The sequence below is a fragment of the Equus quagga genome, chromosome 4 (genome assembly GCF_021613505.1).
Source record: "Equus quagga isolate Etosha38 chromosome 4, UCLA_HA_Equagga_1.0, whole genome shotgun sequence".
Taxonomy (NCBI): domain Eukaryota; kingdom Metazoa; phylum Chordata; class Mammalia; order Perissodactyla; family Equidae; genus Equus; species Equus quagga.
Genome location: NC_060270.1, coordinates 26614536 through 26626766, shown reverse-complemented (window position 1 = coordinate 26626766; position 12231 = coordinate 26614536). Strand labels below are relative to the sequence as shown.

At 54.6% G+C, this 12231-nt stretch overlaps 1 protein-coding gene across 1 annotated transcript; it reads left to right on the top strand.

Annotated features, from left to right (window-relative positions):
* Window positions 1-291: 291 nt before the first annotated feature.
* On the top strand, window positions 292-11742 carry LOC124238641 (palmitoyltransferase ZDHHC19-like). The gene is given in 9 exon segments (XM_046659824.1): window positions 292-467; window positions 1263-1625; window positions 1974-2095; window positions 2634-2773; window positions 3647-3819; window positions 4220-4325; window positions 7428-7513; window positions 7727-7931; window positions 11527-11742. Coding segments are annotated over 9 exon segments (1587 nt in total).
* Window positions 11743-12231: the final 489 nt, after the last annotated feature.

Below are 12231 nucleotides of genomic sequence, written 5' to 3'. Positions count from 1 at the left end.
ACAGCATGGCTTGACGAGAGGCGCATAAGTCCACACCAGGGATCCTAACTGGCGAACCCTGGGCCACTGAAGCAGAGCATGCAAACATAAATCACTTGGCCACAGGGCTGGCCCCCATTTTTTTTAAGTATACTTTTTGGTGAGGAAGATTGGCCCTAAGCTAACATCTGCTGCCAATCTTGCTCTTTTTTTTTCCTCTCCTCAAAATCCCAATACATAGCTGTATATCCTAGCTGCAGGACATTCTCGTTCTTCTATATGGGATGCTGCCACAGCATGGCTTGCTGAGCGATGGGTAAGTCTGCGCCAAGGATCCAAACCGGTGAACACTGGGCAGCCAAATCGGACTGTGAACTTAAGCACCTGGCGACGGGGCCAGCCCCCTCTGTTTCTACTCAGATTTATGTCCTCAGAATGTTCCAAGTCGATAACTCCCATTTGATAGCAGCCCAAGTTTTTAAAGCAAAGTAGGAATCTTGGAATTACATATTTTATCCATGTTCAAGAATAATACAATCACTGTTGAAATTAAAGAGACCTTCAAAATGGCAACTACACTTCAACACGAAGGAGCTTGAAGATGTGTGCAGTGGCCGCCTCTCAGCAAACACTCCCCAGTGGGTTGGTGGTAGCAGCTCTGAGGCTGACTGGTGGCGCCTGAGTCACGGGCCCGTTGGAGCTGTGAGTCACAGCTGGAAACTTCCACAGACAGAAGGGTTCAGATGCTCAGTGGCTAAAACAAATGACAACTGTCAGCTGCATGTCACAGTGAAGCCAGTTACGGGCTCACATCATAAGTGGCTCAGAGGGAGGCAGTTCAAGGCTGGGGCAGTGACTCAAGACTATCATCAAATGTTGTCTGCATGGCATGTTGACTTGTTGCCTAATGGGTCCAAGGGTGCGCCCGTGGCCAGCACATCTAGGTTCAAGACAGGAAGAAGGAACAGAGTTGTGCCAACTGTGTCCTTTTCCCCTTTTATCAGGAAGGCAAAAGCTTTTCTAGAAACCCTCGAAAGACATCCGCTTACATCTCGTTGACCAGAATTTCATCAAGAAAAGCCAGGAAACAAGGGAAGCTGTGAAATTATTTTGCTGCCCCCTCCTGCAAAGTGGACTTTTGTGATAGCAAAAAGGAAAAGCTGAAGACAGAGTGAGCAGTGAGCACGGTTTGCTTCGATCAGCACTTCCCCTGAAAGGGCGATTGGAATCACCCCTTCTCCCCATGTGCTTCTCTACCCTGTGGAGTGAAGCCAACCTGGCAGGGGCAGGACCTCTCAGTCCCCAGCCAGTGGGGGTGGCGGGCGTTGCCGTTGGAAGTGCTGGTCACAGGCTGCAGAGCCCCTAGCCCACATTCTCCTCAGCCTCGGTGATGTCACACTGGGACTTCTGCCTTCCACCCTGGGCTGTGGCTTGGGCGCTCAATATGTCTTCAACAGTCGCTGTCGACATAGGGCTCCTGGAGCCAGTATCGGCGAGGGCGCCTGTGGGCACTGGAGGTGCCGCCATGCCGCTCTCTTGCGGGGTGGCAGACCTCAGGACCCACTTCCCTGGATGCTCCTGAGCCTGTTCGCTGCCTTCAGTGTCGAGCTGCTGCTCGTCCTTAGTGGCCTCTTCTTTGCATTCCCGTGAGTCTCCCACCCAGGCCAGCAGGTTTCTGACAGACACAGAAAGAAAAAGAGATGATGATAGCATGGAGCAGGGGAAGTGCAGAAGAGGGGTCAGGGAAGGGAGGATATTCTAGACAGAGGGCCCTGAATGTGCAAAGGCACTGAGGCATAGAGTGCTTGGTGCCCCTGGGAGCTGGTGGTGGTGGGTAGTGTTGGGTGACAGCTGGTGGAGCCTCTGTGGATCTGTCACTAGCCTGGATATTTATGGCAGGCTTTAAGGTCTATGAGTCCTGACCAGGTGGACTGAGTCCTGGGGGGAGCTCAGGACCTCCCGCAGATCAGGGCTGAGTCCTGCTCTGGTCTCAGTTGCAGATGGCTGGTCCAGAACAGGGAGTGGGTCGATCCCGTTGTCACAGGCCCCCTCTTCATCCTGACCTTCTTCAGTCTCGTTTCCCTCAATGTGTCAGACCCTGGCATCTTGCATCAAGGTGAGTTCTCAGCCCCTGGGAGAAGGAGGTAGCAGCCTAAAGGCTCCTGCCTGCAAAGATGATTCCTAACGTGCTCCCCACTCCCCTTCTTGGCCTCAAGACCCCTTCTCCCCACATCCTCCTCTGCTTGGGCCCTGCTTCTGTGCTTCATTTCCCAATCCACCGGGATGTGGAAAACAGAATTCCGGAGGTTTCCAGTTGCCTTGGAGGGGAGGGCGGGGCAGGCCAGGGAGAGAAGCCAGGTATTGACAACCACTCAGTTCTCTCCTCCTTCCCACTGCACCCACTCCTTAAAGCATCAATCCCAGTTCCAAAGGCCTGTGTCGTCACAGAGCTCCTCTGGCTGGAAATTACCTTCCCTTGGGCTGCCAGCCTCTCCCAGTTTGGTCAGGCAGCTGAGTGGGGACCGGGAATTCCCATGCCCACCTGCTCCCCACCCTTCCTGGAGCCCTGTGATGCTGCGGGGCTGCCCCCACCCCTGCCAGCAGCAGAGTGATGGAAAGGCTCCTGCTGCTGCCCAATCCTCTTCCCATGCCAGGCTCCAATGAACTGGGCCCCATGATGGTGCCTGTGGTGTGGGTGAACCACAGGGCCTTCCGCCTGCAGTGGTGCCCAAGGTGCTGCTTCCACCACCCGCCCCGGACCCACCACTGCCCATGGTGCAACATTTGTGTGGAGGTGAGCACCCCTCTCATCTGCCCCCCTGCCCCCCACCCTCTGCCCCACCTAGCACGTGGCCGGGACTAGAAGGCTCACTTATACCGAGGCTGGGGTTGGGGGGAGGAGGCGGAGGGCATGGCAGGCATGAAAACACTTCCAAGACTGCTAAAGTCCAAGAGTGGCAGTCACTCCCAGCCACTCTTGGTCACTCATGCAGGTCACTGCATCTGTGCCTGCAGCTGTCCTGGGAGGCTGGCCCTGCCCTAGCCAGGTGCTGACAGGCACAGGTGCATCCATGTCTTTGCTTGGCCTGGTCAGACCAGGAGGAGGAAAGGCACCCCTGTCCCACCCCAGGCCTCGCTGACACTAGATGCCCCAGGGCCCTATGGCCAGCTGCAGGCCCGGCCTGGGAGGATTTCCTGTCCTCTTCTGGGGCTCCATGCCAGACAATCAACTGTGTTCTGAGAGCTTGTCTCTCTCTTGTGCATGGCCTGCCAAGGTTTACAAATGTGCTGTCTTATCTGCTACTTACAACCCTGGGAGGCTGGTGGGGGGATGTTAACCTTACTCTCATTCAGTGGATGAGGAAAGAGAGGCCCCAAGATATTCTCTGTCCTGCCCAAGGTTACACCAGGATGTTCCCACAGAAGGCCAGGCAGGCCTAGTCTCTAGAGGCCTCTTGACAGGTGACCTTGAGCCACAGAGGCCTGAAGTGTTCTAACCACAGAAAAGCCAGCAATTGGGACTTTGTGGCTTCGTTTCTCCCAGGAAACAGAGCCAGTGCCAGGGACCAGCTAGCCTAGGGGTCTAGGGTAAGGCTCAGGTTTGGGGGCTATGGAGGCCAGGCCAGAGATTGGGTCCTGGAGGGGAGCCCCTCTTCCTCTCGCCCAGGACTTTGACTACCACTGCAAGTGGGTGAACAACTGCGTCTGTCACTGCAATTTCCGTGTCTTCATGCTGTTGGTCCTGTCGCTATGCCTATACTCGGGCGCCATGCTGGTCACCGTCCTGATGTTCCCAGTGTACAGGACTCAGCTTCCCTTCTCTATGGACGAGATCGTCGCGTATCCGCCAGGCTGTGGCGCCCTCCAGGGGAGCAGTGGGGAGGGCAGGGACAGCCAAGGGACAGACCAGGTCACAGGGGCGGGGCGAGCGGTGGGCGGGGTCCGAGAGAGGAGCCGTTTGGGAGGATCAGTCTGGGATGAGGTGAGGGCGGTAGGGTCGGGGAGATGGGCGGGTCTCGGAGGCTCTGCGGAGAGTTGAGAATCTAGCAGCGAGGTGGATGGAGGTGGGCAGAAGTTGGCCCGGGGCCTGGACAGCAGGGTGGGGTGAGGTTTACCCGGGGCTGGAGCGGAGGGAGAGGATGGACCCTCGGGTTGTGGGCGGGGCCGTTGGGGCGTAGCCTGGGTGAGGGGCGGGGCCAACGAGGACACTTGAGGGCACAGCTCCTTAGCTCGTGGGCAGCAACGTCGTGGCCTTACCCGCCGCCGGCTTCCTGGAGTCTCTCTTCGTGCCGCTGCTCATCAAGGCCAGGTCGGTGAGCGCGGCCGAGCGCTGCCACGAGGGCAAGGTACGTGGGCCCGGGGGAGCCACGACACCAGGCTAGGACGGTCCCCTTGTCCCTCCCCTTTCTGCTGTTTCTCCACCGCCCTGGTCCTCATGGCCTGAACTCCCTCGAAGGTACCTCGTTAGCCTTAAGATCCTGATTCAGCTCCCCTGTCGCCTCCACTGGGGCTCGGTGTCAGTCTCTCTCCTGGGTGCCCTGCGTCCAGGGCCTTCTGTGTGCCAGGCGGCGCGTGCATTATTTTCACGCTGCGCGGAGTGGTGAGTAAGGCTCCATCCTGCGCTGGTGTTGAGGAGGAGCCTGAAGTCAGAATAACTCCCGCCAGACGCCGGTCAACACTGAGAGAGGGGCCCGCCCACGCTGTGCAACACAGACTGAGAGAGGGAACGGAGAGTTCAGAGAGGACCGCGGTGGAGAGGGTTTTGGGTGGGCGGAGGGCAGAGGGGAGGGCGGTGCAGGTGAGGGGCACAGCTTGCAAAAAGGCAGGGATGCCCGAAAGGCTGCGGACTGTTGACAAGACGGTGAGGAGACGGTTGTCATTGCAGCAGAGAGTGGATGGGAAACGAAGTGGCCTGCTTGGCATTGGGCAGGTGGGAAAGGCTGAGAACGTCAGCTGGAGAGTTTAGTCTTGGGACCTGGAAACCTGGGAGCCACGGCAGGATCTTTTTTTTTGTTTTTACATACAGTAAAATTCACCCTTTTTAAGCACCCAGTTCTATGAGTGTGGACAAGCATGGACAGTCCTGTAGCTACCACCATAATTAAAATTCAGAACACTTCCATCAGCCCCGAAATTCTCTGATGGTCCTTTGTAGTCAGTTTGTCCCATACCTGCTGCCCCTGGCAACCACTGCGTTGTACTATCCCCACAGATTTTCTCTTTCCAGAACCTCCTATAAATGGAATTCACAGCCTTTTGAGTCTGGTGTCTTTCACATCGCATAATTGACCTGAGATTCATTCATGTTGTTGCCTAAATGAGTAGTGTCTTCCTTTTACTGCTGGTCACTGTTCCGTCCTATGGATCTACCACAGCTTGTTTATCCATTTGCCAACTGAAGGATATTTGAGTTGTTTCCAGTTTTTGGTAATCATAAAAACGCGGCCATAAACATTTGTGTACAGTTCCGTGAAGATAAGTTTTCATTTATTTTTGGTAAATAGGTAAGAGTGGCCTTGCTGGGTTCTATGGTAACTGAATTTTTCATTTTGTAAGCAACTGCCAAATTGTCTTCCAAAATGCCTGCACCATTTTGCATTCCCACAAGCAACCTATGAGAATTCCAGTTGCTTCTGCATCCTCACTGACATTTGGCGTTGTCAGGTTTTTTTTTTTTTTCCATTTTAGCTAGTCTAAGAAATGTGTGCTGGGCCCCGCCCGGTGGCGCAGCGGTTTAGTTCGCCCGTTCCACTTCTCGGCGGCCCAGGGTTCACTGGTTCGGATCCCGGGTGCGGACATGGTACCGCTTGGCACACCATGCTGTGGTAGGCGTCTCATATATAAAGTAGAGGAAGATGGGCACGATGTCAGCTCAGGGCCAGGCTTCCTCAGCAAAAAGAGGAGGACTGGCAGTAGTTAGCTCAGGGCTAATCTTCCTCAAAAAAAAAAAAAAATGTGTATGCTGGTATCTCATCGGGGTTTTAATTTGCATCTTCCTAATGACTAATGACGTTGAGCATGTTTTCATGTTCTTATTAGCCATGTGTATGTCTGTGATTAAATGTCTGTTGTAATCTTTTGCCCATTCAAAAAACTTGAGTTGTTTTCTTCTTGTAGAGTTTGAAGTGTTTTGTATATATTCTGGATTCGGATATGTGTTTTGCAAATATTTTTCCCCAGGCTATGGCTTGTCCTCTCATTTTCCTGACAATGTCTTTCAAAGATCAGAAGTTTTATACTTTCATGAAGTGCCATATCAGTTTTTTCTATTATGGATTGTGTTTTTGGTGTTGTAGTTAAGCAGTCTTTGCCTAACTCGTGGTCGCCAAGATTTTCTCGTGTGTTTTCTTCTAAAAGTTTTATAATTTTAGATTTTCTGTTTACGCTTCTGATTCATTTTGAGTCAAATTTTGTATGTGATGCAAGGCATGGGTCAAGATTTATTATTTTGCAAGTGGGTTGTGCCAACACCATTTGTTGGAAAGACCATCCTTCTCCATTGTGTTGCCTTTGCACATTTATCAAAAATCAACTGACTGTATAGATGTGGCTGTATTTCTGAACTCTCTATTCTTGCCAGTGCCACACTGTCTTCCTTAGTAGCTGTCTATTAAGTCTTGAAATCACACAATGTGAGATCTCTAACTGTGCTCTTTATTTTCAAAGTTCATTTGGCTGTCCTAGATCCTTTGACTTTCCATATAAATTTTAGCATCAGCTTGTGAATTTCTACAAAAATCTTTGCTGAGATTTTCATTTGCATTGCATTGAGTGCAAAGACCAATTTGACATTTTAACAATATTGAGTTTTGAATCAGTGTGTATGGGATTCTTCTCTGTTTATTTAGGTCATCCCTGATTTCTTTCATTAGCATTTTGTAGTTTTCAGTGTATAGAGCTTGCACATATTGTGTTAGCTTATTTCTAAGTAGTTCATGTGTTTTTCTGCTTTTATAAATTTTTCAAAATTTGATTTCCATTTGTTTATTATTATAAGAAGACATAATGGGGTTTTATATATTGTTCTTGCATCTTGCAACAAGTGTAGAAAAACTGAGAGCTGGGAAAGCAGAGAATGGGGAGAGGTGGGTGGAAGTGCCTTTGGAGCAGTTTCGTAGCAAAAGGCCAATGTGATAGTGTGTTTGGAAAGAGGCAGCAGGAGGATGTGTGTGGCCAAAGGAGACAGAGAGGGGAGGATGCTGCCAAGGGGGTGCCGGGTGAGGGGAGGACCCCTGAGACGGCAGGAGAGGGCGTGCAGGGCCAGGGGTGGCCTGGAGAGAGCTACTCAGAGGTGGGTTGGGGGAGGCCTTGGCTGACGCTCGTGGCTTCTGTCCCTTGGGGTCTTGCTGCAGCCCTGGGCTGAGCTGACGGGCTCAGGGTAGGGAGCAGTGGTGGCTGTCCCAGTCCTGCTGGATCTGAGCTCTTCTTCCTGCCCTTGCCCCTTCCAGTACCGGTACCTGCATGTAAACAACCCTTTCGACCTTGGCTGTGCCAGAAACTAGTATTTCACACTTTTTCTGCCGCAAGGACCCAGGTGAGTTGGCAAACCAGAGGCCCGAGTGGTGACCCTGGGGCTGGTGGGGTGAAGCTGGGGTTCTCATACAAGAAATGCGGCAGAGGGCCCGGCAGCCTGGATGCGACTGGCCCCAGCTCCCTTTATGGACGAGCTGGTACTTTGTCTTCCCCATGCTGAGGGGGACCAGGCCTGGAGGACTGCGACCCCTTCCATCTGGCTTATGCTCCCCAGGTACATGGCCGAAGCTGTCGGGCTGCAGAGAGTGGTGGGGCCAGACTGGGTGCCCATGCAGACCCTGCACTGCTCGATGGGCCCCTCCACACCCAGTCCCCTAGCCGTTCCTGGGCCAGGATCTGGACCCCAGGTACAACCTCTGGGTCTCTACACACTGGGACAGGGTCCCCCAGGCAGCGGCGATCCTGCACTCCTCCAGAAGGTAAGGGATGTGTGTGTGTGTGTGTGTGTGTGTTCACATGCACAAGTGCAGCTGCCTGTGCCTGTGGTGTTGGGAATGGGCATCTCCAGATTGTGCAAGTGTGGGGGGAAGCTCCCCCGTGGTGCGGTGGTCCTGAAGCTGGAGCACTGAGAGCTCGAGGGAGGGGGATGATAGGCCCCAGGAGTGTTGGAAGTAGAGTCACAGGCCTCCAGAATACACCAGGGGATCCTGGAGACACAAAGGGAAAAGACCACACCACAACCTTGCTAGTTGGCCTTCACCCCATCACTTGCTTTCTGGGCCTCAGTGTCCAGATTAGGACTGAAGGTAGTCCAGTGGTTTCTAATTTGGGGGGACCGATTCCTTTATTTAAAGGCAACTTTTAATCTGGAGCTGAGTGTATGAACCGTGTGGAAGTGGACCATTAGGAATGAAGCAGGGGTAGGTAATTCACAAGCCCCGCCCAAGCGCCCCTGCAGTGGCATTCTGTGGTGCCACCACACGCCCATGCTCTGCGTGTGGGGGGTGGAGGCTTGGACAGCGTCTTCCTCCCCAGCTGGTGGGCCATGCTCTGTAGGGTGGGCCCTTGGGGACAGCCCCCATCCTCCGCTCTGCATTTAGGTCCACGCCTGCTGGCCCAGTGCTGCCCCTGCTGCATGAGGCCGCATATCAGCCTTGGTCTCCTCTCGCCCCTTTGCCCCTGGAGATGCCAGGAGCCTCGACACCTGAACCTCACTCCTCTATCCCGCGTGGAGGCTCTCTGTGCCTTGTCCCTGCCTTCTCCCCTGGCGGGAGTGCCTGGATCCCCCGAAAGCCCATTAAATACCCTTTGCCTGCCTCCTCCAACTGCCTTGGGGCTTTGTCTGTCCCAGTTTCCACGGAGATGGGGGATCTGGGGCATTCTGGGGGCTGAGACAAAGACCCTGAGAGGAGGGACCAATGTCCAATATTGGCTGGCTTTGCAACCTTGGGCAAGATACTCAACATTTCTATCATCCTTAAAATGGGGCAACCATAACAACCACAGCAGAGCTGGAGATGATGGAAGAGAAAACCCAGCAGTGCCTGAATGTCCTCCCAGGAAAGTCCTAACCTCTGCCCTGCAGCTCCCCTGTCTGCCTGAAGGGGGCGCATGCTGCCCAGGAATTCACCCAGAGTGGCCTGCTCTGGCAGTACAGCATGGGAGCCTCCTGGGTAGTTTGGGGCTGGCCCTCAGGTGAGGAGGGGGCCCTCCCGTGGCCTCATCCCAGGGAGGTGGAGTGCGCGTGTTCCCCATCACAGTCCACCCTGCATCTTTCCTCTGAGCCATTCTCACCCACGTCACTCCCTCCTGTTGAGGAGTCAGATGCTGTTTCATGTCCTGTCCTTGTGGAGGGGCCCTAGGCTATGTGTGTCTGCAGGCCTTGGTGGGCAGGGAGAGGGCAGTACATCAAACTTGGCGCCTGTAGTGGCCAGCGTGTAACCTTGGTTATGGGAAATAATGGCACCTTCCTGGAAGCTCGTCAGAGGATGAAATGAGGTGGTTCATGCAAACACGAGGCGCACAGTAGGGACACACTGAAAGCAGCCAGTATGATGATAATCATTTTCTCCATCACACAGCTAACAGACCACCCAGTGTTCCTCCAAGGAATTCTCAGAATTCCAGGGCCCCAGACCACCGACTCAGAATCTCTGGGTGGGGGAGGGCAGTAATCTGAATCTGAGTTTTTGTCAGGTGCCCGGTGTGATCCTGCCACCTTGAAGTTTCAGAACTGCCTCCTTAGGAGAGGAGAACGGGCACCAGGACACTGCTTCCTGGCACCCTGTACCCAGGAGAAATTGGGAAATGGTGAGGGTAAGAAGGAAGGATGTCACCACAGGGCAGATCAACACCCCAGGACACGTGGAGGTGTGTGCGCCTGTGTGTGCACACCCGTGCTTGTGTGTTGGGGCAGGAGCTCATCCTTGGGGAGTGTCAGCCCCACCTGGGGAGGTGGGTGACCTCTGTGCAGGACATGGCTCCAGGTCTCTACACACTGAGTTCCCCTGCAGGCCGCCCCCCCTCCTCTCCCACCCTGATCGTGGTGGCCTCGGGCCCTCTGTGTTTGGACCCTGCCTCACCCGTGGCTCTGGCTCTGGCTCTCTGGGCTCCTGGGCAGCCTTGCTCAACCCCAGGGACTCCAGCTCCCCTGTGTCCACTTTGCCCTGGTGCTAGCCTCCCCTGTTCCAAGTTCCCTTGGGCTGCAAGCATTTCTTCAGCTCTCATCTTGCTTACCTCAGGGTTGACCTTAGGTTCTGGGGAGGGGTGCAGTGTGTTCGTTGACATACGAAAAGGCAGTCAAGTTGTGGACTTGCTTTCATTGGATTCCGTGGCCACATTTACACTTCTTGGGGGGCCAGCCCGGTGGCGCAGTGGTTAAGTTCACACATTCTGCTTTGGCAGCCAGGAGTTTGCCTGTTCGGATTCCGGGTGTAGACATGGCACCACTTAGCACACCATGCTATGATAGGCGTTCCACATATAAAGTAGTGGAAGATGGGTGTGGATGTTAGCTCAGGGCCAGTCTTCCTCAGCAAAAAAAAAAAAAAAAAAAAAACAGAGGAGGATTGGCAGCAGTTAGCTCAGGGCTAATCTTCCTCAAAATAAATAAATTAATTAATTAATTAAATTAAATAAACTTCTTGGGACCTGCATTTATGAGGAAAGCTGAAGCAGCCTCATCTGTCTGGGAAGCTCGCAGTCCATGATCGCTTGTCAGGGGTGGAGGGCATGAGATGTTTTGAGCCCCTGACCCCAGGTGTGTGTGTGGCACCCGAATCTGTGTGGGTCTCCCGTGTGTGTGTGTTCCAAGGCACAGCTCAGCCCAGGCTGCCCAGCACTGAGCAGAAGCCCACAGGCCCACTCCCAAATGGTGTCCTGTGGGTGTCTGTGCCGGGGCCTCATGGGAAGAGGACCCAGGAACCTGGGCCAAGGCTTGGAGGGGGATGTTCATGGAACAGGCTTGGTGTCGGAGTGGCACCTGCTGGAGGCCCTGCTCTGCAGGAGGCTGAGAAACCCAGGGTCCCCCAGGGTCTGGGACCCCTAGTCCCGCCCTGCCTTGCTGCCTGTCCCTCCACTGCCCTGCCTGGTTCAGAGCCGGGTGCCTGGTCATCAGGATGGCATCGACAGCTTCCCTGCCCCCTGCTATACGGGGGACTCCCCCAGTCTCAGGCCAGGCCTTCCAAGTCCTCAGCCACGTGTCAGTCATGTCCCCCAACAGCCTGGGTCTCAGTTTCCCCACTGGGCAAAGACATAACTTTCCTCTGACACTGATAGGCGGCCCTGACCCCTCCTGCTCTGGGATTCTGGCTCTTTCTGGTCCCTCCCACCAGAGATTTCTAGGATTTCTTTAGGAAAGTCCCTTGGATCAGGCTTCTCTGCCCCTCGAGGGCTATGAGGGCCCTAGCCCACCCCTTCCTCTGACTCCCCCACATGCTCTCCCCTGAGCACTGGGCCGGCCCCCTCCCCAGAGGTTCTCTCCTGCCAGGCTGGAGGCCTCAGCCAAGCTTCCCCCACCTCCCCTTTCCTCCTCCTCCCTGCTCATGCTGAACCTGCCCTCTGATTCCCACACAGCCCCCTCAAGGTCCTTCACCCACTGATAAGAGGAAGGGTGTTATCAGGGCCCAGCGAGAGGGCCTGCTCTCCACACCCAGGAAGCCCTGCCACCCTGCCTTCCCTTGGCCCACTACCAAGGAGTCACTCCCAACCCTGCAGGGCTGCCTGGTGGCCACGTCTGGAGCCCCTTTAAGAGGTCCCCAGCCTGTGCCTGGGGAGGGCTTGGACCTCTGATGGGAGCCCAGAAACAGCCACCCCTTCTCCGTCATCTCCAGACCTTTCTTCTGTGGGCCTTCTAGAAGGTCAGGTGTGTAGGGTAGGCAGAGCACTGTACTGGGAATCAGGAGGCTGAAGTGTCAGCTCGGCTATCAACTAGTGTGCTATGGGAGCAAGTCTCTTCCCTCTGTTTGGCCTCAGGTTCCTCATCTGTAAACGGGGGTGATCATCATGGCTACCTCCCAGGTGGTCACAGGATGCTAACTGTTCAGAGCTGGAAGGGACTCAGGGGTCACCATATCCAGCTGCCCTTTCATCCCCAATTTCACAGATGGGCACTAGAGAGGGAGGGGATTGCGTAGGATGACACGATATCAAAGCCAGGCAGCATTCTCTCTATTTCTCAGGCTGCCTCTCCTGTTCCTGCTTGGGGTCCATTCCAGAGGAGGAAGGACCTGGGCACGCACCACAGAGCCTGGCCCTCTGGCCCCCCTGCCTCAGAGCCAG